General features: G+C 49.1%; 10 protein-coding genes across 10 annotated transcripts; 7 read left to right on the top strand and 3 right to left on the bottom strand.

Moving 5' to 3' along the window:
• Nucleotides 1–2445: 2445 nt before the first annotated feature.
• Nucleotides 2446–3813, top strand: ASPWEDRAFT_67580 (uncharacterized protein). The gene is made up of 3 exons (XM_040838918.1): nt 2446–3125; nt 3176–3440; nt 3486–3813. Exons 1-3 carry the CDS (start codon nt 2725–2727, stop codon nt 3729–3731), a joined length of 912 nt encoding a protein of 303 aa, XP_040691006.1. The 5' UTR covers nt 2446–2724; the 3' UTR covers nt 3732–3813.
• A 346-nt stretch (nt 3814–4159) lies between these two features.
• On the top strand, nt 4160–6053 carry ASPWEDRAFT_39011 (putative NAD+ kinase). Its single transcript, XM_040835014.1, has 5 exons — nt 4160–4266; nt 4339–4386; nt 4448–5450; nt 5506–5782; nt 5836–6053. Exons 1-5 carry the CDS (start codon nt 4237–4239, stop codon nt 5990–5992), a joined length of 1515 nt encoding a protein of 504 aa, XP_040691005.1. The 5' UTR covers nt 4160–4236; the 3' UTR covers nt 5993–6053.
• Nucleotides 6054–6995: 942 nt separating this feature from the next.
• On the top strand, nt 6996–7826 carry ASPWEDRAFT_108213 (trafficking protein particle complex subunit 5; the record flags this gene model as incomplete). Its single annotated transcript, XM_040827956.1, has 2 exons — nt 6996–7273; nt 7334–7826. 2 exons carry the CDS (start codon nt 6996–6998, stop codon nt 7824–7826), a joined length of 771 nt encoding a protein of 256 aa, XP_040691004.1.
• Nucleotides 7827–8151: 325 nt separating this feature from the next.
• Nucleotides 8152–9915, bottom strand: ASPWEDRAFT_58891 (microfibrillar-associated 1 family protein; the record flags this gene model as incomplete). The annotated part of the gene is made up of 2 exons (XM_040838415.1): nt 8402–9915; nt 8152–8328 (listed from the first exon to the last, which is right to left on the bottom strand). The coding sequence occupies exons 1-2, from the start codon at nt 9686–9688 to the stop codon at nt 8152–8154; spliced, it is 1464 nt and encodes a 487-aa protein (XP_040691003.1). The 5' UTR covers nt 9689–9915.
• A 117-nt stretch (nt 9916–10032) lies between these two features.
• On the top strand, nt 10033–11189 carry ASPWEDRAFT_39009 (putative ssDNA binding protein Ssb3). Its single transcript, XM_040835013.1, has 3 exons — nt 10033–10489; nt 10558–10612; nt 10674–11189. Exons 1-3 carry the CDS (start codon nt 10244–10246, stop codon nt 10742–10744), a joined length of 372 nt encoding a protein of 123 aa, XP_040691002.1. The 5' UTR covers nt 10033–10243; the 3' UTR covers nt 10745–11189.
• Nucleotides 11190–11523: 334 nt separating this feature from the next.
• On the bottom strand, nt 11524–15221 carry ASPWEDRAFT_170813 (putative GATA transcription factor (Ams2); the record flags this gene model as incomplete). Its single annotated transcript, XM_040830683.1, has 4 exons — nt 11524–12839; nt 12889–14900; nt 14962–15115; nt 15182–15221. 4 exons carry the CDS (start codon nt 15219–15221, stop codon nt 11524–11526), a joined length of 3522 nt encoding a protein of 1173 aa, XP_040691001.1.
• Nucleotides 15222–15940: 719 nt separating this feature from the next.
• Nucleotides 15941–16613, top strand: ASPWEDRAFT_26725 (mRNA splicing protein SMD2; the record flags this gene model as incomplete). The annotated part of the gene is made up of 4 exons (XM_040832886.1): nt 15941–15963; nt 16067–16099; nt 16272–16520; nt 16571–16613. The coding sequence occupies 4 exons, from the start codon at nt 15941–15943 to the stop codon at nt 16611–16613; spliced, it is 348 nt and encodes a 115-aa protein (XP_040691000.1).
• A 1472-nt stretch (nt 16614–18085) lies between these two features.
• ASPWEDRAFT_170810 (uncharacterized protein) lies at nt 18086–19308 on the top strand (the record flags this gene model as incomplete). The annotated part of the gene is made up of 3 exons (XM_040830682.1): nt 18086–18187; nt 18788–18912; nt 18960–19308. The coding sequence occupies 3 exons, from the start codon at nt 18086–18088 to the stop codon at nt 19306–19308; spliced, it is 576 nt and encodes a 191-aa protein (XP_040690999.1).
• A 33-nt stretch (nt 19309–19341) lies between these two features.
• On the bottom strand, nt 19342–21155 carry ASPWEDRAFT_170809 (dihydroxy-acid dehydratase; the record flags this gene model as incomplete). The annotated part of the gene is made up of 2 exons (XM_040830681.1): nt 19342–21052; nt 21103–21155. The coding sequence occupies 2 exons, from the start codon at nt 21153–21155 to the stop codon at nt 19342–19344; spliced, it is 1764 nt and encodes a 587-aa protein (XP_040690998.1).
• A 3565-nt stretch (nt 21156–24720) lies between these two features.
• On the top strand, nt 24721–26215 carry ASPWEDRAFT_448938 (C-terminal helicase domain-containing protein). The gene has a single exon (XM_040836385.1). The coding sequence runs from the start codon at nt 24852–24854 to the stop codon at nt 25875–25877; it is 1026 nt and encodes a 341-aa protein (XP_040690997.1). The 5' UTR covers nt 24721–24851; the 3' UTR covers nt 25878–26215.
• Nucleotides 26216–26598: the final 383 nt, after the last annotated feature.

The following is a 26598-nucleotide window of genomic DNA, read 5'->3' as shown; positions in this document are numbered from 1 at the left end:
TGCAGCGAATTCGTCATCGAAAAGCAATACGACAGTGGGGGTCATCAGGCTGTTGCAACAGCATGTGTGGCGGAGTCTTCTTGCCAGGGCGACAGACTACTACAAGGTACAGTACTATAGTAAGATGTACCGTAAATTTGCTATTCAAGTGGATATGCAGGTGGCCGCAGACCGCAGCCATCCATGCCCTGTATTATGTATTATGTATCATCCGCCAATCACCACCATCACCTGGCGTGTTCCATAAATTGAGGAGTAAGCAAGCCCCCTCGACACCTTAATATTTCTGTATAGTCTGTACCACACACGCACTCCAGATTCCTGCATATTTTTCCTGCTGATTTGCCAGATCTATCAATTGGTGGCCCATGCACACCTACATACATAGTAGTACAGCCATCGACACGCTCGACTCTGCTGATCTACAGTTTGCATGGCCAGTGAGAAGGAGCATATCCCCTGTGCTGTGCTGAGCCAATGTGCCTAGCTAACCTTAGTACTCCGTACCTAGTAGCTAGGAGTGCTCCGTCTACTACCCAGGCTAAGATAATCCATCACCCTGACTGAGTCTGAGCCTCTGAGTCTGTCTGAGACTGAGACTGTGTGACTGTCGGACATGCAGCCAATGTCGGTTAGGACTGGATTAACCGCCACATGACTGTCGCCAGTGTGATATGATATGCCTCATGTCAGTCTCCTCGACAGTCAGTAACAATAATGAATGCAGCCTATGATATCGTAACTGCATCCACATCTCGGGCTTTAATTAGCAGTGATGGACATTAGACACCGCCGGTTCAACGGTCCACTGATGTATTACCTAAACAGGCAATCGAGTGCTACATCAGAATGTAAAGTCGAGTGGTAGGTTTACACTGAGACATAAACCTTGCACTCGTACAGATCCCGTGTGCATTGATTGTCAGTCTCATGGTAGATCCAAGTGGAGTCGACTCGAATTGTGGTGGTTTTTTTTTTTTTTTTTCTCCTCCCACGGCAAGCGATCCATCCAATCAGCCCGACTCCACCAATCAGGCCGTTGGTGGGGATAACTATGTAGTATGGCTGATGCATTCAGAGATGGAGTGCAGGACAGGGCAGACTTGCATCACTGCCTTGATTCTGCGGTTACAAGAGGGTACTCTGTAGGCAGTGTACAGACAGATAATACTCCGTCTACTCCGTTCTTCTACTCCGGTCTGGCTATGTAGGAGACCATGTGGCGTGCCAGATACTAAATACGCCACAAAACGCATTTAATATGATACTATGCAAGCCCGACTATTCCGGATCCAGTTGCCTTGATCTTACCGCAAATGATCACCATGACTCACTCTCTGTACCATTCCACAGTCTTATGGGTTGGAGTAGAAGACTTGTTGTCAGTCCAGTAGTTCCAGTTTCCAGGTCAGATGCAAAATAGGCTTTGCTAGTTGTGTCGCATTGATCTGGTTAACTGGTGTTGTCCACGGAGTTGCACGGAGGGGATTGAGTATTATTATGGAGAATGGGTTACATATTTTTTCTCATGAATGGAATGATTCCATGATCCATCGGCCCTTGCGCCCTGTGACTAACATGCCGGATTTGGCGGAAGGGAGAGAGAAAAAAAGGACAAAAGACTCCATAATAATAAACTGGATACTTCCGAGTTGTACAGGACAAGTTGCATACATGGACGATTTCTAGACTGTCGACCTGGACTAGCAAAAGGAGGCGAAAGGAGGGGCGCAAAAAGTTGCACATAATAATAGTCTCGTCCCAAGTGGGGAAAAGGGAATAAATATGCGGTGGCTGGCAAGTGATTTAATGATTGTTGCTGATCGCTGATCGGACATGCAACTTGCTGGGCGGCGGTAATTAGTGAACTTTACCATGTACCACGGAGGAATCAACAATCTGTCATGGTGTTGATGCATGGTTGCCTCGATTCGGTGGTGACTGTTCATATCTTGGTTTTGCATAATTCATGGCTTTTATTCGGGTTTTTATCGAGTAGTGATCTGATGTTCATCCCACTAGTAGGCAACTTTTATCTTCAAGCTGACGGCCTCTAAGTTCAGTGCTATAGTACGAAGGTAGAGAGATATTATCAAGTGTATATATACTCTAACCGATAGCTTCATGCATATGCTTGTTGACAAACTTCTATTCTAGGAAAGTCAGACATACAGATATCTGCTTCTATCTTATAACTGTCAGCTATGTTTAGAAAATCTTTTATTCTGCTAGAGTAGATTTTATAGATATTTATCTTGTCCTATCTAATCCCATTGTACATGCCGTCTGCCCATGGACAACCATGCCCATACTTCGCACAGTAACTCTATGGCAATTAATAGACTATCAAGTATACAGTTATGATGAATATACAAGTCACTATGAGTGAATGGCTATACTATCCCTACAGGCAGCCAAACTAGATTGATCTACTATAAACCTAATGTTCTGCTTCTTCCTAAAGATAGTTATACTTCAGCTCGACATGCTCTTCTTCCTCATAAATAGGCAGCTTCTACACATCCAGCATAAATGCCTTCGTTCCTTCCCTTTACGTGGTTCTCCTGCTGATGCCTGCAACAGCTTCACCTTCGCCATGTTCTCCTCCTGTCGCTCGTTTCTTCCCTCTTCATCTCTCTCCTTCATCTCTTCTGCATATCCTCCATTTCATTCTCCTCGTCTCTACACCGAGTATCGCTCACATCTATCAATATCAATATCAACATGTCGTCTCCTGACAAAACCAGAAAGCAGCTCCGGTCTAAATTCAAGACCTTGACGAGCTGGTACAATGAGCTCAGGGAGAAACACGTCTTCCTGGCCCAGCAACCAGATGAGCATCTCACTGATGCTCATCTAACCCACCTCGAGATCCAGCTTTCTAGTCTCGACTTTGAGACCGGTCAGGTCTCGTCGACAATCCCTCACTTCTTCCTGCCAGCCACTCAGGAAAGAATTGAAAACACCTGGAACGCCGGGTCAGACGGCGCTTCCATTCAGGACCACCACTTCAGCAGCAGTGGGTTCTGCCAGGACTATTCCTGGGGATGCAACCTCATGAGGGAGGTTGCAGGGCACCATTGGACTCTTGCCCGCTGCCATTCCGAGCCCTGGGCGCCTATCGGGTATGCAGAACTCCTGTATATTGGTATCTGTACTAATACGTCTTCCAAAGCATCTCCCAGAGCTCGACATGGGCGTACCAATCGGGCAACCGACAATATTCTGTCGGTGGTGTCTTTGATATCGATGGGATCAGCAAGTCCCATCGCATACTCCATCTCACGACAGACTGCGTCGGAGATGATAGCAAGCTCACGGCCTCCGAAGTGATGGCTATGCTCGACTTTATGCTCTCCGAGATGGGAGCACAAATTACGGAAACGAAGCGGGCCTTTGATAGGAGGGAAGTCCCTCGCCGCGTTCATTTCATATACCCGGTATGTTTTCTGCATCTTCCTCAAGCATGGTACTAATGCCAGTAGGTTCTGGTCATCTCAGTACTGAACCCGGTACAAGTTCGAATTCTGCAGGGCCATTTCGATGGAGCCCTCAAGATCCAGTGCACCAAGCTGCACAACTTCGATATCACCAACTATAAGAGGTTGGTAAAGTCTCTTCTGCGCTGGACGGTTCCAACCCCGTGTGGCAATACGACTGCGAAGAACTCGCTTCCAGAGGTCTCTGAGTCCTCTGAAGAATCCGAATATACAAGTGATTCCAGTTCCTAGTTGTCTTTTCCGAAGTTGCATAGCGTTGGTGTGACTGCATTGCCGTTGGATTTATCAATCATGTATCTAGAATACAATCAATATACCCATTTCTTTTTCTTGCAAAAAGCCACACACGCACCTGGTTGATGTTTTTAAAACTGTATTCAACATTCTTTATTGCTCGTGCTTGGGTTGGCATAGTAAACAAAATATATAGATAGACCGCAGTGATATATATTTACCCGAAACAATCTGAAAGAAAAAGACTGCCAAGACGAAATAAACTAGATATTCAAGCTCGTCACAAGTATGAATACCCGGATATCCCATATATATCTACTGCCTGTGTTGCCATGATGCTCTCATGCTGTTCCCCACCAAAGGTCAATAATGGCCGACGTCATAGCCCGCTTTGCTTAACCCAAACCGTTTATGAACCTCCACACCTCAGCTGAGGGCGCAGGATGAGAACTGTGCGGTAAACCTCACCCAGAGCTTGAGAAGCCAAGCAGCTTTCAGTATCATGGACGAAGGGCGACCTCAGGATGATCATGTACGTGGGTGCTGTGGAATTGCAAATCCCTACAATGCGGGGTGTTCGGAAACTGACAGTGGGCTGAATCAGAGTCATGACGGGGTAGCCAGCGACCTGGACGCCCAGAATCAGCTGGAGGTATCTCTATCATCTCTTATACTGTTGATATCGGCGATACTTAAATGAAGTTCTTGGCTAGGTCGTTTTCTATCCCGATTCTACACACCGTCGCAAGTCCTCTCTGGTTACGGCCGACGATCCAAAGAGACCTCAGCTCGACCCGCCAGACAAAGCAACCGCGTGTTTCGTACACTCTCTCATCGCCGGAGAATGGGTGACACCCCCATCCAAGCACGATAGCGTTGAACAAGTGAAGGAGGAAAGCACCGACGAGCAACCCCTCATCACCGACGCTCATGGTGCCACAGACAGCGTGGTCTCCGTGGTGGACTTTGGAAACCAGCAGACCGAGAAACTCGCCCCGACGGTAGTTCAATCGCGACACCTGACGAAACGCCAACTGTCCGACATGGCGTGGAATGTGCGCAAATTGTCCAAGAAACTCGGCAGCATCAAGCTCAAGCTTACCGTGCGGAATGTCTTCCTGGTGACCAAGGCCCACGATGAGTCCCTCGTCACCCTGACTAGAAAGGTCACGCAGTGGCTGCTATCCCAGGACCGGGACGCGCCGTATGTGGTCTACGTGGAGAAGCGGCTGGAGACGCATCCAGATTTCGCGGCGAAGCAGCTGCTCGAGGAGGAGCCGACCCGGGAAGGGCGGCTGAGGTATTGGGATACGAAGCTTGCGATGGAGAAGCCGCATCTGTTTGACTTTGTGATTACGCTTGGAGGCGACGGGACGGTGCTCTACACGAGTTGGCTGTTCCAGCGGATTGTGCCGCCGGTTCTGTCCTTTTCGCTGGGGTCTTTGGGGTTTCTGACCAAGTTTGACTTTAATGAGTATAACGAGATACTGGACACGGCGTTTCGGGATGGGGTGGTGGTGAGTTTGAGGCTGAGGTTTGAGTGCACGATTATGAGGAGCAAGCCGCGTTCGACGGACGAGTTGGCGACACGAACGGCCAAGAGGGATCTTGTTGAGGAGCTGATTGGGGAGGAGGTCGAAGGCACCTTGACGCATACGCCTGACAAGGTATTCCAGATTCTGAACGATGTTGTTCTTGACCGTGGACCGAATCCAAGTATGTTTGTTTCCGAGCAGGGCTGTCTATGAAATACTTGCTAACAAGATTCCAGCCATGTCTCAAATCGAGCTGTTTGGCGATGATGAGCATTTCACCACCGTTCTCGCTGACGGCATCTGCATTGCGACGCCTACTGGGTCGACTGCATACAACCTAGCAGCCGGAGGGTCGCTATCCCATCCAGAGAACCCTGTTATCCTGCTCACTGCGATCTGCGCGCATACCCTGTCATTCCGACCGCTCATACTCCCAGACACAATGGTTCTACGAATGGGTGTACCATACGATGCCCGAACCAGCTCATGGGCAAGTTTCGATGGACGAGAAAGGTAGCCCCATTCTTATTCAGACTTGTACAAGACCCTTGATTGACAGGTGACAGGATTGAATTACACCCCGGCGACTATGTAACCGTCTCAGCATCGCGGTACCCATTTGCCAATGTCCTACCTCCAGGACGACGGGGCGAGGACTGGGTGCATAGCATCTCGAAGACATTGCATTGGAATTCCCGACAAAAGCAAAAGAGTTTCAAGTAGCTGGAGTAATGGATGAAATGACGGCCAAATCTGTGAATAATAATATATAGGCAAATACGCATACTTTATTTTTTATTTTTTATTTTTCTTTCAATACTGTAGAATCAGACAGAAATATCGATTGTTCCTTGCAGTGGAGCTCTAGAAGCTTCGTCTAAGTTGGCGTTGCCGGGCAGCCTCAGGCCGACTATAAAAAGCCTCTTCGCCGCCCAAAATTTTTCTTCTTCATTTTTTCTCATCGCCAACAATGCCTGTCCTGACAGCAGCACACTGAGTACTTATGATGTACAATCAGTTTACCATCACTTTCTAAACACCAGCAAATTAACTGCAATTGTGAGTTATACCTTTTTCTTTTCTCTTTCAATCCAAACCAGCACCGGCCTTCGGGCTCTTATGATGAAAACCATTCCTACATTCGCAGTTTCCACGCTAGCCGTCGCTTGAACCCATCAAAGACGTGCTCTGTGCGCAATATCTTCCTTGGATGTCTGATTTTTTGCTTCTTTTATCGAATTGAATCACTGCTTTTTCGGTTGAGAAAGTTGCTAATTGCTTTGAAGATAGGTCTTATTTTGAATACACTGGGTTAAGGACGATTAGATAGGATATCGGTTTAGATAGTGGTCAAATGCATGATATTTCGCTTTTACTCTTGATACTTGCTGTAGAACTGTAGAACTGTAGTCAACTGTAACTGAATAAATCGTAGAATCTTTATCCTGAATTTATCCCCAGAACTGCATAAAAGGATGCTTTCCCCTACCGTATGAGCCTCATCCGCTGCCATACAGACAACATTGAGACATACAAACTTCACCTCTCTTTCCATAGACCAAAGGAGCAGTCGAACAACTCCTTCTCATCATCCAATTCCTCTCAAAAAGAACACCATGACCCCTTGATCTTGATATAATTAGAACCCGCCAACCCCACCACCTACCTACCAACCACTACTCCTACTCCTACTCCATCCACCATGACACAATCACGACACGCCGCAATGCTCTCCATCAGCAACACCAACAACAGCGGCTCGAACCTCTCCAACACCTCCGACAAAACCCAATCCGCACAGCACAGCCATGCCGCCTCGCAGTCGCAGTCGCCGCAGCCCAGTGCCGGGCTGCGCGTGCCCTCGAATCGCAAAACCATCTACGATAGACACTTGAATCGGAGTCGGAATGCGGAGTCGAGTCGCGCCAGTTTTGCCTATCTCTTTGGTGAGATGGTCACGTATGCTCAGCGGAGGGTTACGGGGATACAGGATTTGGAGAGACGGTAGGTTTTCTCTTACTGATTCTGATATCTGTTTATGGTTTATGGGTGATGCTAATGAAGTAGATTGAACGAACAAGGCTACCCCCTCGGCCTCCGTCTCCTCGACCTCCTCTTCTACCGAACAATGTCCAGCTCGACCTCCTCCTCCCTATCTAGCTCCTCGACATCGGCCTCCCCGCCCAATCGTCCCCTCCGCATCCTCCCCCTCCTCCACCTCATCCATGGCCCGCTCTGGCGTCTCCTATTCCAGCGTCCCGCTGACGCCCTCGAACAATCCGTCTCCCCCGATACGCCGAACGAGTACATGATTACAGACAATGACCCCCTCGTGAATACCTACATCAGCGTGCCCAAGGAGATGAACATGCTCAACTGTGCGGCGTTCGTCGCGGGCATTATCGAGGGTGTCTGTGATGGGTGTGGATTCGAGGCGAAGGTCTCGGCGCATAATCAGCCGACGGAGATGTGGCCGGGTCGGACGGTTTTCTTGCTACGGTTTGGGGAGAGTGTCATGGAGAGGGAGAAGGTGTTGGAGAGGGCTGGGGTGAAATAAATTTATGACTGAGGTGATTGATTCCTTCTGGTCTACATAATTGGCGTTAAGGAGACTACTATCAGGGACTTCTGAAGGATTGTTCTTTCTCTATTCAATGCAATTATTTACGACGGCGTTGATGTTTATGCAAGTCCAGGAAGGTGATCTGCCTGGACATATGTGATTGTATATGCGGCAATATGTTTGATCTGCCGACGAGGAGATCCCAGATATAATCAAGTACGAATCAAATGACCAAAAAAATCACACAATTGCAAATGCATCATAACTTTGGCCCACCCATGCTTTTTCAGGATACCCACCAACGCCAATAGGAATAGAATCAATGGATATATTTGCTTGCTTGCTTTCTTTCAAATTGATCATCTTCATCGCGAAACACTGCGCATTCGTCGTCGCTTGTCTCGGTCGTCATATGGTGAGGGACTCCGCTTTCTGCGACTGCCGCCCTCGGGCCTGTAGCGATCTCTTGACCGGTCTCTTCGGTCATCGCGTCTATCTCTCGACCGGTCATCGCGACGGTCTCTCCTTGGTGAGAAGGACCTATCTCTCGATCTCCGTCTCTCTCGGACAACACTGGCGTTGGCTCCCGTGGGACCCTTGGGTCTCTGGTCGTCACGATCAGGAAGGAATCTCTCATCGGTAACGCCGAGCGCAGGGCCATCGCGACGACGGCGATTATCAAAGCCCTCGCCGAACTGTCCTGTATCCTCGCTCTTCATATCCTTGTACCTCGTTCGTCCCTTTTTGCCGAGCTTGGTCATATCGCGGATCTGCATGTACTGAGGCAATGTCTCGCGCGAGACATCGTCCACGAACCGGTGTCCCATGACGTTTCGTCTGTCCAGTCCTTCGCGCTCGAGATCATCCCGGAAGAAAGCTCCCTTGTGGAAGTAGCGTTGCATGAAGCTACTCTGTCCGCGGGTAGCGTCTTTTTCTTCCTTTTGCTTAGCGATAAACTCGGAGTCTTCGCGCTCGCGCTCCTCCGCGGTCAGGTTCCGGCGTCGTTCGATCTCTTCGCGCTCCTTTTCTGCTTCTTCGATGGATTCGCGCTCGCGCTTGATGCGCTTGAGTTCGCGCAGTTTCCAGGCTGCGTATTCGGCTTCTGGGTCGAGTCCGTCCGTGTCGTCGATGGCGCCTTCTTCGCCTGCCTCTGCTTCATCGTCGTCCCAGGCTTTGTTCGCTGAGGAGCGGGCGATGGCGTCTTTCTCTAGCTGTTCGCGGACGAGCATGTCTGCCTTTTCTTGTCGTTGGGCTTTTCGAACTTCTGTTTCCACGGTGGAGTCCACGCCGGCGGCAGGTGCCTGTCCACTTGTGTCTGGTGTCGCTGCGTTATTCCGTTTATCTTTTTTGATAAATGTAGGGCGGAAAAGAACTCTCCGGGGTGCTTCGTCTTCGGAGCTGCTTTCTTCTTCTTCGGAACTCTCTTCCTCTTCCTCCTCCTCCTCTTCTTCTTCCTCGTCTTCCTCCTTGAGCGTTGGTTTAACTGCCGCAGGAGCCGGTTGGTCACCCGGAACACGCGCAGCTACTTTAGGCGGCTGTTCTTCCTCATCTTCATCCGTCACGAAACCCTCTTCATCATCTTCCTCCTCAATCTTCACATCCTGCACCCTCTTTGTAATCTTTCCAGCAGCGCCAGTCGGGAACGACGTAGCCTTGGGCGCTTGTCGCTCTCGTCGACGTTGCGCCTCTGCTGCTCTGCGACGTTCTTGCTCTTTGATCTTCTCACTCTCCTCCTCATCCTCTTCCTCCTCTGATGAAGACGGCTCCTCGGCAACGGCTTTTCCGGGTCTGTAGCGGCTGGGTTTGAGCGGGTTGGCGGTCATGCCGCGATGGACGGAGGGTAATGGAGGAGGCATGTCGACGACGATGCCGCGACGGCAGTTTCAATTCGCAAAAAGGTGTTTGTAGGAAGTCGAGGTGTAGCTACTGAAGCTGAAATTGATAGCGGTCCTTGCGATGTATTTATCTGATAAATGAAAGTAAATGTGTTGGTCTTAAAGGCCAATCGCAGATGGAATGCGAGTTGATTGACGTACGGCTCCAAAGCTTTCGGCGCAGCTGCGGCGATCTTGCCTGGTCACGTGACAGGCCTACTAGACTTGGGAACTTCATTATAGTTAACGTATGATCTAGAGGCTATCAAATAGTGCTCTAGCGTACTAATAGTAGAAAGCGAAACGAAAGTAAATGCGAAGTTTGCCCCATGAAATCTACCTTGCAAACCGTAGCAGACAAAATTGCTCAATATACATCACGTGCTCACGCGTTCGCGTCCCCGCGACGGGACCGGAGATACAATCAAACATCGAGACTCTCACATCAATCAAATCCTATCCATTTCTTCCACATCAACGCCCTCAAATAACGCCAATACCGTCAAATCGAATCAACACAATATCAGACAAAACATAATGTCCCTCCAAACCCCCCGCGTCCTCCCCGCCCACCTGCACGCCTTCCACCCCTCCAGCACTGGCCCCCGCACCACACACACCGTCCGTCTACTGGGCACCGTTTCCGCCTTGCGCGGCGATACAGCGACCATTACATGCGGGAGCCAGGGTGATGTGACGCTTATCCTGAAGCCGGATTCGCATTTGCAGATGGGGAAGTTGGTGGAGGTTGTCGGCAAGGTTACTGATTTGGAGGGTGGACAGGTATATATCTACCCTTTTGGCCCTTTACTGTGCTGTTCTTGATTTGTGAGACTAATGCTGTATGATAGGGTCTTGGTGTGCGTGTCTTGGGAACGACGGATTGGGGAAATCCCGCTGATTGTGGTATGTTTTCTCGAACTTGGGACAGGCATAGATTCAGATGTACAGGTGCTGACTCTTGCAGATTACAAAATCTACGAGCGTGTTGTCGAGGCAACACATCGATTGAAGCCGATCTTCTACGACCAGGAATAAATAAATGCATTGACCGATTTTGTTTGGTTTGGCTGTAGGCGGTAACACTACGGAGTAGGCTGGTACGGGTATATGGACCAGAATTACGATATCACACCCTGTTCTTTCTGCATCTCCTTTTGTGGAGCATGACTAGAGCGGATGGCAACTATAGTTTGAAGGATGCTCAAGGGAGGGCGTCTGGTGGAACCCCTCCCTGGCCTATATCTTATTCCCCCCTGCTTGCTGGTTGGGGTGAGGGGATTCAATGATGATGATTTCATGAAAGGAGCTGTGCTACGTGGATAGACTCCATTTAAATCACAAGCCCCGAGGGAGGCATACCCATGGAACTACTTTCGAATGATGGACATTACATGGTCTTGCGAGTTGTAAATAGACTTTTTGGGCATCAAATATTGCAGCATCTTTAAAATGAAGACTGGAAGAAACTGAGTTATTATGATTTGATATTTGATTGATTCTTTTGTTGCTAAATACTAAAGATTTGTAGTCGTAACTTGGATATAACCTGACACAGCTTGATAACTGGTCTCATATGCAATAACGAGTGATATGTTCTCAGATCCACTGGAGAAGCACAAAGTGATTTTCATACCAAGATCCTCGGGTGACACAAAGAAAGTCGTAACATGTATGTGTTTCACTGTTGACTCGAAAGTCTGACAAAACCCCCCAAACGCCATCGCTAAAACAACAGATAGAAAGAAAAAGAAAGATATACTAAGCCATGTGAGTAAAAGTACTCGTCAAAAAATTTAGCAAAATTAGGTAATGATTCATGAATCATTTTCGGAAGCCGCGTGTGGCTGTTCCTTGTTGGCGGATCCATCAGAGGACTTTGCCTTGACTCCCAGAGCCATTAGATCTGCGCCGAGAGCATCAGAGCCCAGGAAGCTCGAGTCAAAGCTGAAAGGGTCGAAGTTGTGTAGGTTTTCTTTTTGAATGTCTGGGCCAGACAGGATCGCATTGATAATATCGTCCGGAATGTCGTGTTCGCCATTGACCTGGTCTTCATCAGACCCGACTGGAGACACGTAGTCCGATGGCACCCAATCGGGCCAGTTGTTGTTCGACTTTGACGAGTCAAATGGAAAGAAAGAGTCCGTATTCGCAGCAGAGACAGAGTCTTCTTCAAAAATATCCACAACCATGCCATTCATGCTCTCAAACGCGTTTGGACCAAAAACATCGTCAGACAGTTCGGGCAAATCGGGAACCTGGGAACGCGACTGCTTGGGTGTCTTGTTTTGACGGGATGCTGACCCGGCACCTCCCTGGATGCGCTGGAGTTTTTGTGCAGTGAGCTTGGTCGGAGTCAAATCCGAGACATTTTCTTTGCGTGCAGCAGAAGGAGAATTAGGAAGAGAAAGTCGTCTTTCCCCCAACACATTTGGCCTGGGAATGCGTCTCCTGGGAGTAGGACTGGTGGGTAGATCAAAATCCAAATTCGGGCTCTCAAAAAGCCCGTCAAGATCATCATGTGTTGCTGCACCTTGATTCTCCTTGTCCTGCGATTGCTTGTCCGATTCGCGGTGAACACGAGGGCTGCGTCTGGGACTGTTCATGACCGAATCACCCAGAGGCTTCAAAGCCCCTTCATTGTGGGTGTTGGGAAACAAGACTCTTCTCACGGGCTTGGATGTAGGAGTTTGCTCTACCGCCGGGGCATTTCGATTGTCCATGTTCCGAGCGGGGCTAGACTGAATAGCCCGCTCGAGGGCCTCTGACGCATCCTGTTCGTGCCAACGGCTCTCCGTAGTATCAGACGACTTACGAGGCTCTGCGCTGGTGGCACGACGACGCTTCGACGGGGGTTCCTGGACATCGTCTTCATTTTCGTTATCATTTTCATTTTCTGCCCGAGGAGTGTTTCCATCTTCTGTTGGCGGGGATGAGGCATCGGTTCCCGCAGGAGAAGAACCGGCAGGCTTGGTTGACTCTGCTTTGCTGCGGCTCCTTGTTGATGCACCATTGTTCGAGAGTGGACCGGATTTGCGGTTCCTAGGAGGGCGTTTCTTCGAGTTATTCGCAGACTTGTTCCATTTGTTTTCTGGCCGCATCGTCTTGAACTTATGGAGCCAAAGACCACAAGCTACCTGGGTTAGCGATGATGTTAAACCGGGCGAACATATTATACTTACGATTGCAAAGAAGGATTTGGACAAAATCCTTGTCAGCGTCAACCAGACTCTTCTTGTGAAGCTTGAATTTAGTGACCTTTTCCGCATCATCTCGCTCCAAGGCCCGCCAGAACAACATTGTAGGATCCTTCATAAGCTCATTGGCATCTTGCTCGGTGCCGGCGAGTTCCTTCGTCCAAGCTCTGCGCCACGTAGGTGTCTCGATTGAACCGCAGTTCACACAGAAAGGAGGGACCTGTCCATCCCGAATGCACTTATCAAGACGTGCTTGGACCTGTTTCAGCCTCTTCGCTCCTGCTCCGCTCCGGTTTTTGCCATCATCAATGACTTGTGGCGGTGGTGTCGCGACAGAACCGAAATCGCTCATCGGACCGTTCCAAGAATGAGGGTGCTGAGAGCCCTGAGAAGGCATGACTGGATCACTTGCAGGGATAGCGTGAATGAGCTGCTCAAGCTCACTCTGCGATATGGGCGCAGGCGCCAAAGCCTTCGGTGCCTGTCTGACACTGGCTCGAGAAGAGGGCCGGGACCCGGCAGCACTGGCGGGTGCTCGAGGCAGTGTTGGTGCTGCTTCTTTGGCAGGTTGCTCGCCCATTCCATCACTGACCAAAAAGTTCTCGCCCTGATTTTCCACCACGGCAGGGGAGCTGGGCTGAACCTCAGACCGAGCCATTCGCTTTTCCCTCTTTGCACCATTGGCGACAGACCTCGAAGAGTTTCCAAGCGGTGTGCCGATATCATCCTCCATGATTTCATCAATTCCTCCACTCATGAAGCCAGAGTCGGGATCCGTAGAGATTGGTGGTAGAACTGGGCTGGATCGATTGGGGAATGCACAATCCAAGACGGGAGGCGAGGAAGGCATACTGAATGAGGGCTCAAAGATACCTTGATACCGGGATGCCTCCGGCGAATGACTATGTAGGTCACCCAAAGGAATGTCGTCGCTCATGGGATATGGCGAAGTGTAAGCATTGCTCTGGGTTGATGACTCGCGTAAAAGACTTGGCGGAGGGCGTGTCCTTCGGGGGAAATCATTGAGTTGGCCAATGGGGGTTGGTGGCCGAACGGGCTCTTCATTTGAAGACTGAGCAGCAGCAATGGCTGGGTTGACAGGCGTCGGGCGATGGATCCGGACAGAGGCAGCTGTGCTAGCTGCAACTCGCAATGAACTAGGTTGCCGTTCAATGTTGAAGTCAGATTTGCCAGGCATCTCAGTTCGATACAGTTTGGCCCTCTTCCGTGGCTGGGGATCGGCTGAATCGTCGCCGCTGCCATAGCCGGATTGCATCGAGCCTCTGCGGGTGCCAAAGGATGGGTGATTGGCAAAGTCTGAATCACACATTGAAGCACTGGAGGTGGGACGAATGGCATCGTTTGTGGGTCTGTTTTGGTGTTGTGACTGTTGCGAGTCTTGCTGCTGCTGCTGTTGATATGATGGACGTTGTCCGCCTGGGGTTGATACCCTGCTGGGTGCCAAGATGGACTGTGAGGGGGACGCGGATCGGAAAGGATCGTTGGCAATCGATGGAAGCTCCCTGGGCGTTGAGCCCTCACTGAGTAACCGATGGAATCGCTCAATTCCTGCGTGGTCCATGGGAGATGTCGTTCGATCAACCTGTTGAGTCGTCGTGTTGGCCATCAAGCCGGGGTTTTGGCGAAGAAAATTTGTCCATGATTGGGCATCGAATTCATGAGGGATGTAGTTGCTCAGTTCCCGATACTTTTGCATACTTTCGAGGTATTCGCTTTGCATAACGGTAGGGACAGGCACGAGTCGTAATTTGACCTCCAACGTCTCTTGAGCACCTTTCGAAAAAAGACCAAGCACATTTTTGCAAACACGACCGGTGACCATGGTTTTGGATTGGTGAGCGGGTGCGTTAGGGGTCGGGGAAGATGAAGCTAGAACCCATGATAGCATTCCCTGTCCGACCAAAGGTGTCTCATATTCCGAATAATCGTAGGCATAAACCGTATAATCTTGACCAAGTTGGGCGACCAATTCGGGGCTAAGTAGAGAAATAGGATTAACACTGGAAAATTAAGTGTCAGTGAATAAGGGGGGCGAACCTGGCAGAGACAATGGCTTGGATGCAGGTTTTTAGCTCGATGACACCGACTTGAGTTTTCTCATCCAGAGCGGCTGTCTGGATTTCGAGAAGATGCGGCCATCGAGCCAGGCAATTTGTTTTACTCTCATTGTCAAACGTGTAGAGTACCTTCACTATTTCCAAAGTCCAAAATTAGCGTCCAATGCCAAAACCAATGTCGTGATGTGTTCCCAACTCACGCCTCATAGGGCGGACGGATATTCCGTCCTGGGATTCCATTCCACCAAACGTAGGAATTTCACCATAAGCAAAAAGGAAGTTGAAAGAGTATCAGGTTGAAAAGATGGAGGCGAAGAAATGGGAGGTCAATCGGTTGGGGATCGTGGGATTGGCCGAGGATAGAAATCGAAGGAAAGAACCATCGGAGGGAAGCAAGGTACAATCTAGCTTCTCACACTCGTCTTATCGGTCAATCTGACGAATCTAATAAGGGGACGATCGGTCGACCAGGAGAATGCAACGGTATGCAGGTAGAATTCGCGGGGAAAAAGTTCCGTGGAATGCCAGAAGTGGGAGGAGATCCGCGAGGGGTGATATTGCAGACGGAGCGGTGAAAAAAAGGAGGTTCAGGGTCAGTCAAGGAATAAGAGGAAGAGGGAAACCTTGCAACTCATCCGGACGAGGTGATGCAGGGTTGTAATGGTGGGAAAAAAGATTGGTGGTGGGAGTGGAGAGAGGAAGAGAAGAAAAGGAAGACGCCTTGCATGGACTCGTGAACGAAGCTGTGAAGATCGCCAAAAAGCGTGTCGGGCGCCGTCTGGACGCGACGTGACGCAGCCAATCGCGACCTCCGGATGTGTCTGCGGCCAAACACGGCAAACACGGTGCACGTGACCAGTTTCGCGCCAAGCCTTCGAGCGAACTTCCGATGGTCGAGCAAGATAGAGAAGATAGCAGAGAACGCCAGACGACCATCCGCGTGCTTTTATACGGCCACCATGTCTACCGACCCAAAGATCCAGTATGTTTCCCCTCTTTTCCATCTGACATTATGAGTCATGGAGTTTTGCTCGCCATCTAGATCCCTGCTCCGTCTGGTCGAGCTCTTGCTAACCATACCTCAGAGACCTGCTTAACAAGCCCAAGAGTGAGCTCACGTATGTCACCCCTCCTCTACCCGCATCGATTCCATCCCTTTTTTCGCATCGCTTTATCGAATTCTTCGGTTCAACCCATCATCACATGATGAACACGGCCTACATACTTAACCATCCATCCTTGACCGTTCATTGACGTGCCAAATTTTATATCTAACTTATCTTATCGTAGTGAATATGAGGTCGCTCTTGTGGAAGAGCACGAGCTGACTGCCGGGCCTTTGTCGCTCCTTCAAACCGCTACACGCACACACACCCAGGTCCTGATCTCATGCCGAAACAACCGCAAGCTGCTCGCGCGAGTCAAGGCTTTTGACCGTCATTGCAACATGGTGTTGGAGAACGTGAAGGAGATGTGGACGGAGAAGCCCAAGGGTGGCAAGGGCAAGGGTGTTAACAAGGATCGCTTCGTCAGCAAGATGTAAGTCATGTGGCATATGGATTTGATCGGCCCGTCTAACTATTGGCCAGGTTCCTTCGCGGCGACTCTGTTATCCTCGTTTTGCTCAGTTGAATAAAGAAAAATTTCATGATGCTCACCACGTGCGCGCACTACTACACTGTTCGGCTCTGGCAGGGCTCCGGTCCTACTTTCGTATCATCTACGAAGTAAAAGAAAGGACGACCTTAATTGATATCGATACCCACACGCGCGTTTTCGAACTCCTGTATGTCCAGCCAGCAGACTGGAGTATTGGTCAGACGATGTGACTTCGTTCATATGATGTGAAGGACGATCTGACTGTGGCTATGCTGTCTAATATATTTCATGTTGGGACAAGGCGTTGGCTAAAATCAAGGTCTCAGATTACACGTACTTGATGTGCAATACATCAGAAAATAAAATAGTGAACAAGACATCTTTCTTATCTCTACTGGTTACCAGTTATTATTCCCATAAAAAATCCCACTCCCCAGATATATGAACGCTTCACGCGCACACTATACGTAGTAGCCCTATCCACAACCAAATCAAACGGAAAATCCTTCATATCATCTAACCTTCTCTTCTGCCCCGACTTTCCGTGTATATCTTCGTTGAGTGTGACTTTTTCTAGGATTTTGACTTTATCTTTGCAAAGAGAGGGAGGAGAGGAGAGCGGAGAGGAAGAGACAAGGTTTTTGGTGTTGGCAAGTTTGGCTTCCCAGTATTCGATGGGTGTTTTTTTGGAGATGAGGATGCAGAGGGGGTCATGGTGATTAACTGGTGATCGTTTATTTGATGGAGATTCAGTTATACATATAGTTTTGTAGTGTAGGTGTCATTGTCATGTCATCCAAGATGCATGTCGATGATGGAATATGAGGTGACATACATAATCATGAATTACCCTAGGCTTGTTGAATATTCTGTTCATATTCTCCTCTTCAACTGATACATGCAACCCTCCATACAGAACAGCAACGCTTGATACCATCTCGTAAACCTGTTCCTTGCAGTATAGACTGTCCCAAATGTGTTGATTGTGTCTAGCATAATGTCCATCAAACAAAATAGATTATATCGAGTATGACGAACTTGACATATGACGAACTTGACAAGAAAATGGAGCCAGCTGCTACATGTACTTCAACAACAATACAGCCCAGACAGTACAACAAGTCCTCCATACTATAGTCAACTTCTGAAACAGTGCAACATCGGGGCTACTGCCTGATTGTTTGATTTTCTTTTCGAACAACTTATTGTTTGGCCCAGGCTAAAAACCCATTCCAATTTTTGCTGAGACTCTCGTGCACGCCCCAGTCTAGGTCATCAGTATTAGTATTCTATGCATAGTACATTAATCCTTGATTCTTGACTTACCTTGGGGCTTTGTCGTGTTTTGCATTTCGATCCATTCGTTTGCATTCTGGGGTTGATACTGGTAGTGCTTTGGGTATCATAATGATAGTGAATATGATATTATTTACCTTGGTAGGTTATAGATAGTACATACCTTCGCCTATATCTGATTATCAAAGTATGAGGACATCAACAATATTATGCCCCCAATTGGGAATGCAGAGCTGAACACTGCCCCATTGGGCACACCCTCCAGCCATCCGGGGATGGCATTGCTTGGGACTGGTGTCGTCGCAGAGATTGTAGGCATTTTTGAGCTGAGATAGTATTGATTAGAAGAGACATTCTTATGCCTTTAATGTGTGACTTTGTCTGCTGGAGATGCCATGGTAAGTTGATGATGAGAAGAGGAAGAGGAAGAGAGGAAGCAAAAAGAGAAGAGGGTATTTAATCCAAGGAAAAAGCATTCATCATGAGTATTCATCATTCATCAATTCAATCACATTTTAATTGAATTATCGTATAGTACTATTAACTACTCTATAGTATCCAGGTATGTACTATCTACTATCCAATAAATCTCTATACAGAAAACTGAGTGTATTTAGATTCAGCTAGGGGATCCACACATGTTCAGCTCGTCTGTCTATCACCAAAATTCTGCCACCTCATTTATCGATCGCCACTAATATAATGGCATTGTTATTACTATAATAATAATTATTATGATATTAAATATATCAATATCAACACTCTTAATCCTTCTCGCCTTGATTGGCATCACATACGAGTCTGTTGATCGTCGGATCCTGATTGGGTATAGAACCGTCAGTGCTGTATGTACAACACAACAGAAGATACAAAATTGCTCTCTTCTTGCATAAAAACTAACTGATATACAGGCCCAAGCACATATTTATAATGAAGCCGGTACTCCTGTCTATACCGGACCTCGAGCAGGCACCCGCATCGGCAAAGGCGTCTACATGACTGAAATAGCGGGGCAGTGGAGGAAGCCCAACAGCTGGTTTGTTTTTCTCCTTCTTCTTCTTTTTCCTTATTAAAAGACAATAGGTACTGCCAAATTACAGCCAAATATACCGAATTCCAACATACCCCCAAAGCATGGATCCCCCAATACGACAGCTTCGGTTCCCTGTTATGGAATGGAGGTGAAGCGGCGATTAATCGGTATATCGAGTCGCTGGGACACGGCTGGAGGCCGAAATATACGATTCGGCTGTCTGAGTTGGATGAAGGGGCGCCCAAGGATGAGAATTCGATTCTGATTCCGCCGGCGCTGTTGGAGCAGAACGGGGGGTTGTTGGGACTGAGGGCGTGGTGTGCACCGGATGTGGAGGAGATGGGGGATAACAGGGCGGATATTGGGGAGTGGGAGAGTGTTGGGGGGAAGAGAGTATAGCTCCATTATTTATTTATATTTAATTTATATCTATTAGATTGGTCCATCAGTCACACAGCCATGGCTGGCATCACTGACCAACGTGGCATACTTCTTCAGCGTCCCCTTGGAATATCTCAACGGCGGCGCTGTCCATTCTGCTCGTCTCTTCTCCATCTCCTCTGCTGAAATCTCCAAATCCACCACTCTCTCTTCAGCGTCAATCACAATTCGATCTCCATCCTTCGCCAACGCAATCGGTCCTCCCTCCATCGCCTCTGGCACAATATGTCCAATCAGGAACCCATGACTTCCTCCAGAGAACCGTCCATCAGTGAGTAATGCGACATCATTACCCAGTCCAGCACCCATGATGGCCGCGCTGGGCTTGAGCATCTCCGGCATGCCTGGCCCTCCCTTTGGCCCCTCATATCTGATTATCACGACTGTTTTTTCGCCCTTTTTGATCTCGCCGCGTTCGAGGGCTTCGATAAAGCCGTCTTCGTAGTCATAGCATTTGGCTGTGCCGGTGAAGCGGAGACCCTCCTTTCCAGTGATCTTCCCAACAGAGCCACCTGGTGCCAGAGATCCACGCAGGATCTGTAGATGGCCAGATGGTTTGATGGGGTTGTTCAATGGGCGGATGATGGGTTGGTCGGGGGTGAAGTCAGGCCAGGAGGCGACGTTGTCTTTCATCGTCTTGCCAGTCACCGTAATGCCAGAGCCATCGATGAGGCCTTCGCGAAGCAGGAATTTGAGGATAGCGGGTGTGCCGCCGATTTTGTACAGATCGTGCATGACATATTGGCCGGAGGGTTTGAGGTCGGCCAGGAAGGGGGTTTTGTCCGATACAGCTTGGAAGTCGTCGATGGTCAGTTTGATGCCCACTGCGTCGGCGATGGCGATGAGATGCAGGACAGCGTTGGTGCTGCCGCCGAGGATGTTGACGACGATCATCGCGTTCTCGAATGCTTGCCTTGTCATGATATCCCGCGGCCGGATATCCTCTTTCAGCAGGTTCTTGACTGTCTCGCCGATATTATCGCACTCTGCCTTTTTGCCTGCATCTTCAGCCGGACTGCTGCTGCTCCCAGGCACCGTCATCCCCAGCGTCTCAATCGCCGTCGCCAAGGTGTTCGCCGTATACATCCCCCCACACGCACCACTTCCCGGGCACGCATTGCGGATGATATCAAACCGCTCCTTCTCATCAATCTGCCCAGTGATATACTGCCCGTACGACTGAAATGCACTGACCAGATCCAACTTCTGACCCCCCGCACTGCACCCAGGCTTGATACTTCCTCCATAAACCATGATACTAGGCCGATTCACCCTCCCCATCGCCATCAACACACCCGGCATGTTCTTGTCGCATCCAGGAAGGGAGATATTCGCATCATACCACTGTCCGTTCATCACGGTTTCAATGCCGTCCGCGATGATTTCCCGACTCTGCAGACTATACCGCATGCCTGCGGTCCCCATACTGATACCGTCCGACACGCCGACGGAGTTGAATCGCATCGGCACGAGGCCTGCTCGAGCGACCGAGTCGCGGACCAGCGCTGATAAATCCATCAAGTGCATGTTGCAGGGGTTACCCTCGAACCAGACGGACGATATCCCCACCTGGGGCTTGTTCATGTCGTCTTCTTGGAGTCCGGTTGCGTAGAGCATGGCTTGTGAGGCGCCTTGGGATTTGGGCTGGGTGATTTTGGAGGAGACTTTGTTGAGTTCATTGTGGGAGGAAGAGATAAAGCGACTGTATCCTGTTAGACAGACTTGGACTTGGATAGATGATGGCAGACTAACTGATTCTTCGACACCCGGCCCAAAGCCAGATTTCTCGATCTGAAAGCGAACATGTTGACTGCTGAGTTGATTGATTAACATTCTCTCTGGTGTTATCCTCATATTTATATCCATGACTTGACTCAATTGACTGAGTGAGATCGTATATAGACCGGAGTCCGACGCACTCTCCCCGGGAGAAGAACAGGGAGATCAGATCTGTGGAGTAGATCCTTCTCGGACATCTGGCCGATTGTTGTCATACATGAGTATATAGGGTTATATTTATCTCTTTCTAATTATTTATCATAAAATACGTGGCTCTATTACTACTAGATAGATATAAAATAAACAATAAATAATAATACTCTCTACATACTCTGTACAGTATACCTACTGTTCTCATCAACTGAATTCATCCAACTACATACAAAAGCACGGAAGCCCCACAGCGGATCCCAAAGACCGAATATGTGTAATCCGATTGGCTTCACAAATCAAGCTTTCGCCGCGAACGAATCACACGCCGCCTAAAGCAATATCGGACTTGTGGCCGATTTTTATTTTTATTCTGTCTGTTTCATCGAAGGATTCTTTCAACTGTATGAATTATGGATATACAGATCATCGAGCAATTACTGGTTTAGTCACCGGGCATCGTTTTTAGATAGGTACTGTGTATAAGGTGGTATATTATGTAGGACGTAAGTGTAATAACCACTTATCCACAACACTTCCTTAGCTGTCGCTCTCTCTTCATCTAGTACTTTCCACCCCTAAAACTCTTAATGAATAAAGTATTCAAACCTCATCTCTAACATTCTACCAGTATTATTTAATGTTGTATATACAGATTAGTCAGCTCCACCGGCTAAGTTGTCAATCAACTCATGTTTCGCTGCCAAAGATATGGCAAGTATCTGAGGTTTTAACAAGGCCCATCTCAGTAGTACATCACTGGCAACTGGATTATAGGGCATGATTGTTATGATGGCATATGTAATGGGAGTGCCCAGTCAGAATTCCAGCCATAGTTATTAATTTTTATTTCAACCAATCAGAGTCCAGGGTTACTTTTACTTCATTCACTTGATATATACACAGTGAATGTACTTAAAAGCCTAGTGTAGCAAGCAAATGCGAGGCAGTGCTAGTCTCACTTATCAGCACTAATCTTCACGCACTACAGTATCACCGGTGTTGGCTTTTTCTTTCTTTGTTTGACATTGGCTAGCTGTTTGTGTGGGGTATGTATCCTACATCTCTGAGCATCCAAACGGTGTCTTCCTTTCTGAATAATAAAACAGGTTGAGCAACTGAGTACCGTGACTTGGTTTTCTGAAACTCGCCTTTTGTTCCTGATCCAGATTGACTGGCATCCAGATCTGACCCAATCTTGGTCACGCCTGGCTTTGCCATCAAAGGTAAGTCTGTTTCTGACGAGTTGATTCTATAAGATCTTGGAATCCTGGGCTGACTGAGATGGAGAAGTCAAACAGGTACGTTGAGTCTGTCCATGGCATGTAGTTCCTCACCCTCCTTCGCTGCGCCAGAGCTGTTGACAATCTGAAGATAACCTCACTTTGGCCTTCTTTTCGTACTGACTGCAGCGTCTAGACCAGAACGAATCCCACCATTCTTATCTCTCTACTTCTTTCTTCTCTTTTCTTTCCTTTCACCCACCTCTGTTCCCATCATTCTCGAGTCCCTACCTAACCCTCTCTTCCATCATTCTCCTCGTTCCCTTTTCTTCTCTCCCTCCTAGTTCAGTCCTTACCCTTCTCGAGACAGCTCTGGGCAAATCTGAGTAAGTCCATCCCACCGTGTTCGCATCCCCTGCTGGATCCCTTTCAACACCCACAGCTTAAACCATGAGGGCTGATGGCTAACAATGTACTGTATCTGAGCAGCATCCTAATGGCGCCTGTAAAGCAGCCGCCCTCGGCCTGCGGGATACCAGGCATCAAATACGAGCGCGAATGTGTCCATAAAATGGAACAGAACACCGGACTCCTCGCGGGCTGTCTAGGTCTGCAGAATGCCCTTCATGTTTGGGACCTGCTTTTGAAAGACAAGTACGCCCGGCCGATCTTGACCGAGTGGGCGCAGCACGCGAAGAATCAGTTTGGCACGCAGCTCTTGTCGATGGCCTTTGAGGATGAATTCCAATCTATTATCTTTGGCGATGACCGCCCTGTTGTGGATGGCTTGAAAGTTACAAACGCAACTATTGCACCGCTAACGTGTCTAAGGTATGTTGTCCAGCTAATGGCGGCCAAACCGCATCTCTTCCGAAATTCATCAGTCAAGGGCGTGACACCAAGCCTCAACCCCTATGATGTACTGCACGGATGGAAATTGTTGGCATGGGCCCGTCGACAGCACGGAACTACGACTCAAAAACCACACTCAACGCCCGCCATCGCCCCATGGAACTACGAGCCTACTGTTGCGGGTTCGGCCTCGGACCAAGCGCCGGCTGAGACCCCTGCATCGACTGGTTCGACCACCGGTAGCAGTACGGGGTCGTGGGGCATGACCGCAGAGGAGCTGTGCGAGATCTGGGACGCCATCGACGTCGCGGCTGTCGCCCAGGCGGCTGACGGTAATCAAACGGGGACCAACAGACAGCACGCAAGAGTCCACCCCAGTAGGAGGGGGATTCGTGGCCGATGGCTGCGGTACAGGGAAGACCACGACTTGTCTGGCCACAATCTATAGCTTTGGCGACCGGCCTGCGGACCCCGTTGCAGGTTACCAGCCCACAGTTATCATTTGCCCAGCGACGTTAATCGAAATGTGGCTCACAGAGATAGAGACCCGCTTTAGCCTAGGACTGCGTGTGAAGGTTTTTCATGGCCAAGCCCAGCATATTGCGAACCTTCGACGGAAGAACATGACTCTGACCAACATGGAGGAGCTGCGGGCTTTTGTGAATGGATTGGATCCTAAGGACCGGCTCACGGCTCGGACAGTGGTCTTGACTTCCTACGCGACATGGGCGTTTCGCACACTCCAAGAAGATCAGAGCAAAGAGCCAGTGTCGGAGAAGACAGGACAGAAGGATATCGACGCCATTGACCATTTCAAAGTAATACAGGCAAAAGCCGCGGCTGAGGAGCAGAAGAAAACACCAAAGAGCACTCGCTACAAGACCCTGGCTGTTGGTCTCTTTGGACGCGTGATCCTTGATGAAGGACACGCTGTGAAGACCATCGCAAAGCGATGGCATCAATCTGTGAGGCTATTAGAATGCCCACATGTGTGGGTATCATCGGCGACGCCATTGCATAACCGGGCTGCGGACATATGCGGATACCTCTCACTCTTCTTCACACCAACATTTGCAGACATGACCCCCAATGACTTACCTGTAACCATCGCGGATGACCCAGTTAGTGAATTCAAAGCATACAGTGAGATGGAGGAGCTCCCAAAGGAGCAGCCCTACCACTTATTAGCACCGAGAAAATTCGCTGCGTTAGCGCCAAATGGCTACGTGTCTGCCCGTAGTGGCTATTATTCTATTCCTGTGATCATGAAGATGATCTCTATCAGGCGGAACATGGGTGACCCCATGGACCCTCGGGACCCGGCTCGTGGCTGCATTGGCGATGACAACCCGCCAATGCGGATCATGACCGTGGAGCTCAGACACTCAGAGCGCATTCAGAAGATCCATGATGAACGTTTTCAGGACATAACGCTGGCGATGAAGAGTAGTGGAGAAGCTAGCCACTTCTATTGGGGCGGTATACGCCTCCTCAGCCATGTGGGGTTCACACCCAGTGCTGGATGACTTTGTCCGCACAGCAAAGACGGTCAATAGCATGGCAGATAAAGTACACAACTACGCCTCACGCCCCGATAAGGGGTTCGCATTCCTATGGGCACATGTGAACTCTGATCGAAAGGCATGCATCCCTCCTGCGCAAGCCTCTACAGCATACTGGCTTGCTGCCGACTGTATCAAACTGCGATATGTCCTTAAGATCTTTTTCGATGAAGGATTATTCAATCAAGACCCTAATGCCCCTCGTCCCCGATTTCTACTTTTTGTGCATTGGCCCCTGATACTCTGGTATGTGGAGCTGTTCCTTTCCAATATCGGCGTCGAGTTTGAAGTCATCAGGTCCTCAATGACCGATATGGAGCGCACTGCAGCGGCAAGCCGGTTTGTAGATCCAAAGTTAAATGTCAAGATTCTCCTGACCACATTTGCCTGTGGCGCTCAGGGTTTAAATCTTCATACTACCTGTTCCCGGGTGATTATCATCGAGCCAGCTCTTAATCTGAGCACCGTTTTCCAGGGAGCCCACCGCGTGCACCGGATGGGACAGAAAGAACGACAGAAGATTTGGATACTATTTGGCGAGCACACGGTTAGTCGATGGATCGAGGCCAATTCGGCAAGAAAGGCCATGCCGCAGGTGGCGAGCGACATCAGCCACTATCTCCAGCCACTGATCGAGTCAGGCAGGAAGAGGAGAGAGGCGGCTGGACAGGCTGACTCCATCCAGGCAGAAGATGAACTGATTAACATCGAGACAACGAAGCATATGTGCGCTATTCTCGGTCAACGCCGGTCCCGCCTGCACATGGGGGAGCTGACAGACTTGGGCTATGATGACAGCCTGAACGTCATGGAGACGAAGAACAAGCGAAAAGCAACGAGCGATGATAGCAAGCGGGATAGCAAGAAGCCAAATACTACCAGTAGTCTGGCCGTTATTAACGTGAGCTTCCCTTTTCCACTTTATCTTTCTGTTCGGTGCCAGTGGATCTCATACTGTTAACATGGATGTATAGACAAGCAGTGATGGCGAAGACGACGACGGGGTCGATGCATAGGGTGCAGCCGTAGAGAAGCCCGACGGAAAGCCTAACGACAAAGGCTATAGAAAGGACGGAGAGAGCGCTGCCGGAAAGAAGCCCAATGACATGAGCGATGAAAATGAGGGCGATAATACACCAGAAACCGAGAATCCCCGTTACTGGGTTGACTCCCGTGTGTCTTATGCCGGTTTGCTTCTTCGGGGATTACCCCCTACTGGATGAACCCAATGCTTTTACCTACCTATTATCTGGACTAGACTAGACTAGACAGAATAGAGATGATTGGTCCTTCTTACAACTCAACTTCGTACACTACTGAACAGATGCCAGAAGCAGCCTATTCCGTAATATCCCAAAAACAACCTATCTGCCCACATCGAGTAGCAGTGCGGCGGTGCTTGTGCCGTGGGCAAATAATAAACATAATCCATACTACATCTGGATCGTGCGGGGCGTCCAGGTTTATCAATCATGATCTGGGGAAGTGGTGATAGTGGTCGTTTACGATGGTTCGTTTTATTTGTGGGGTGTAGATAACTACTCGTCGCGGATGGGGCATGTTTTTAAACCCTTGTCTTATGCACTTTTTCGATAAGTTGGTATTGGGTTTTGTGATTGTGGGATTTGTTGAGATTTCGGGATTGGAAGTGGATGGCTGAGGCTAGATGTGCTGCCCTGTAG

This window comes from Aspergillus wentii (assembly GCF_001890725.1).
Source record: "Aspergillus wentii DTO 134E9 unplaced genomic scaffold ASPWEscaffold_3, whole genome shotgun sequence".
In the NCBI taxonomy this organism is placed as follows: domain Eukaryota; kingdom Fungi; phylum Ascomycota; class Eurotiomycetes; order Eurotiales; family Aspergillaceae; genus Aspergillus; species Aspergillus wentii.
This window is presented reverse-complemented; position numbering and strand designations above follow the sequence as displayed.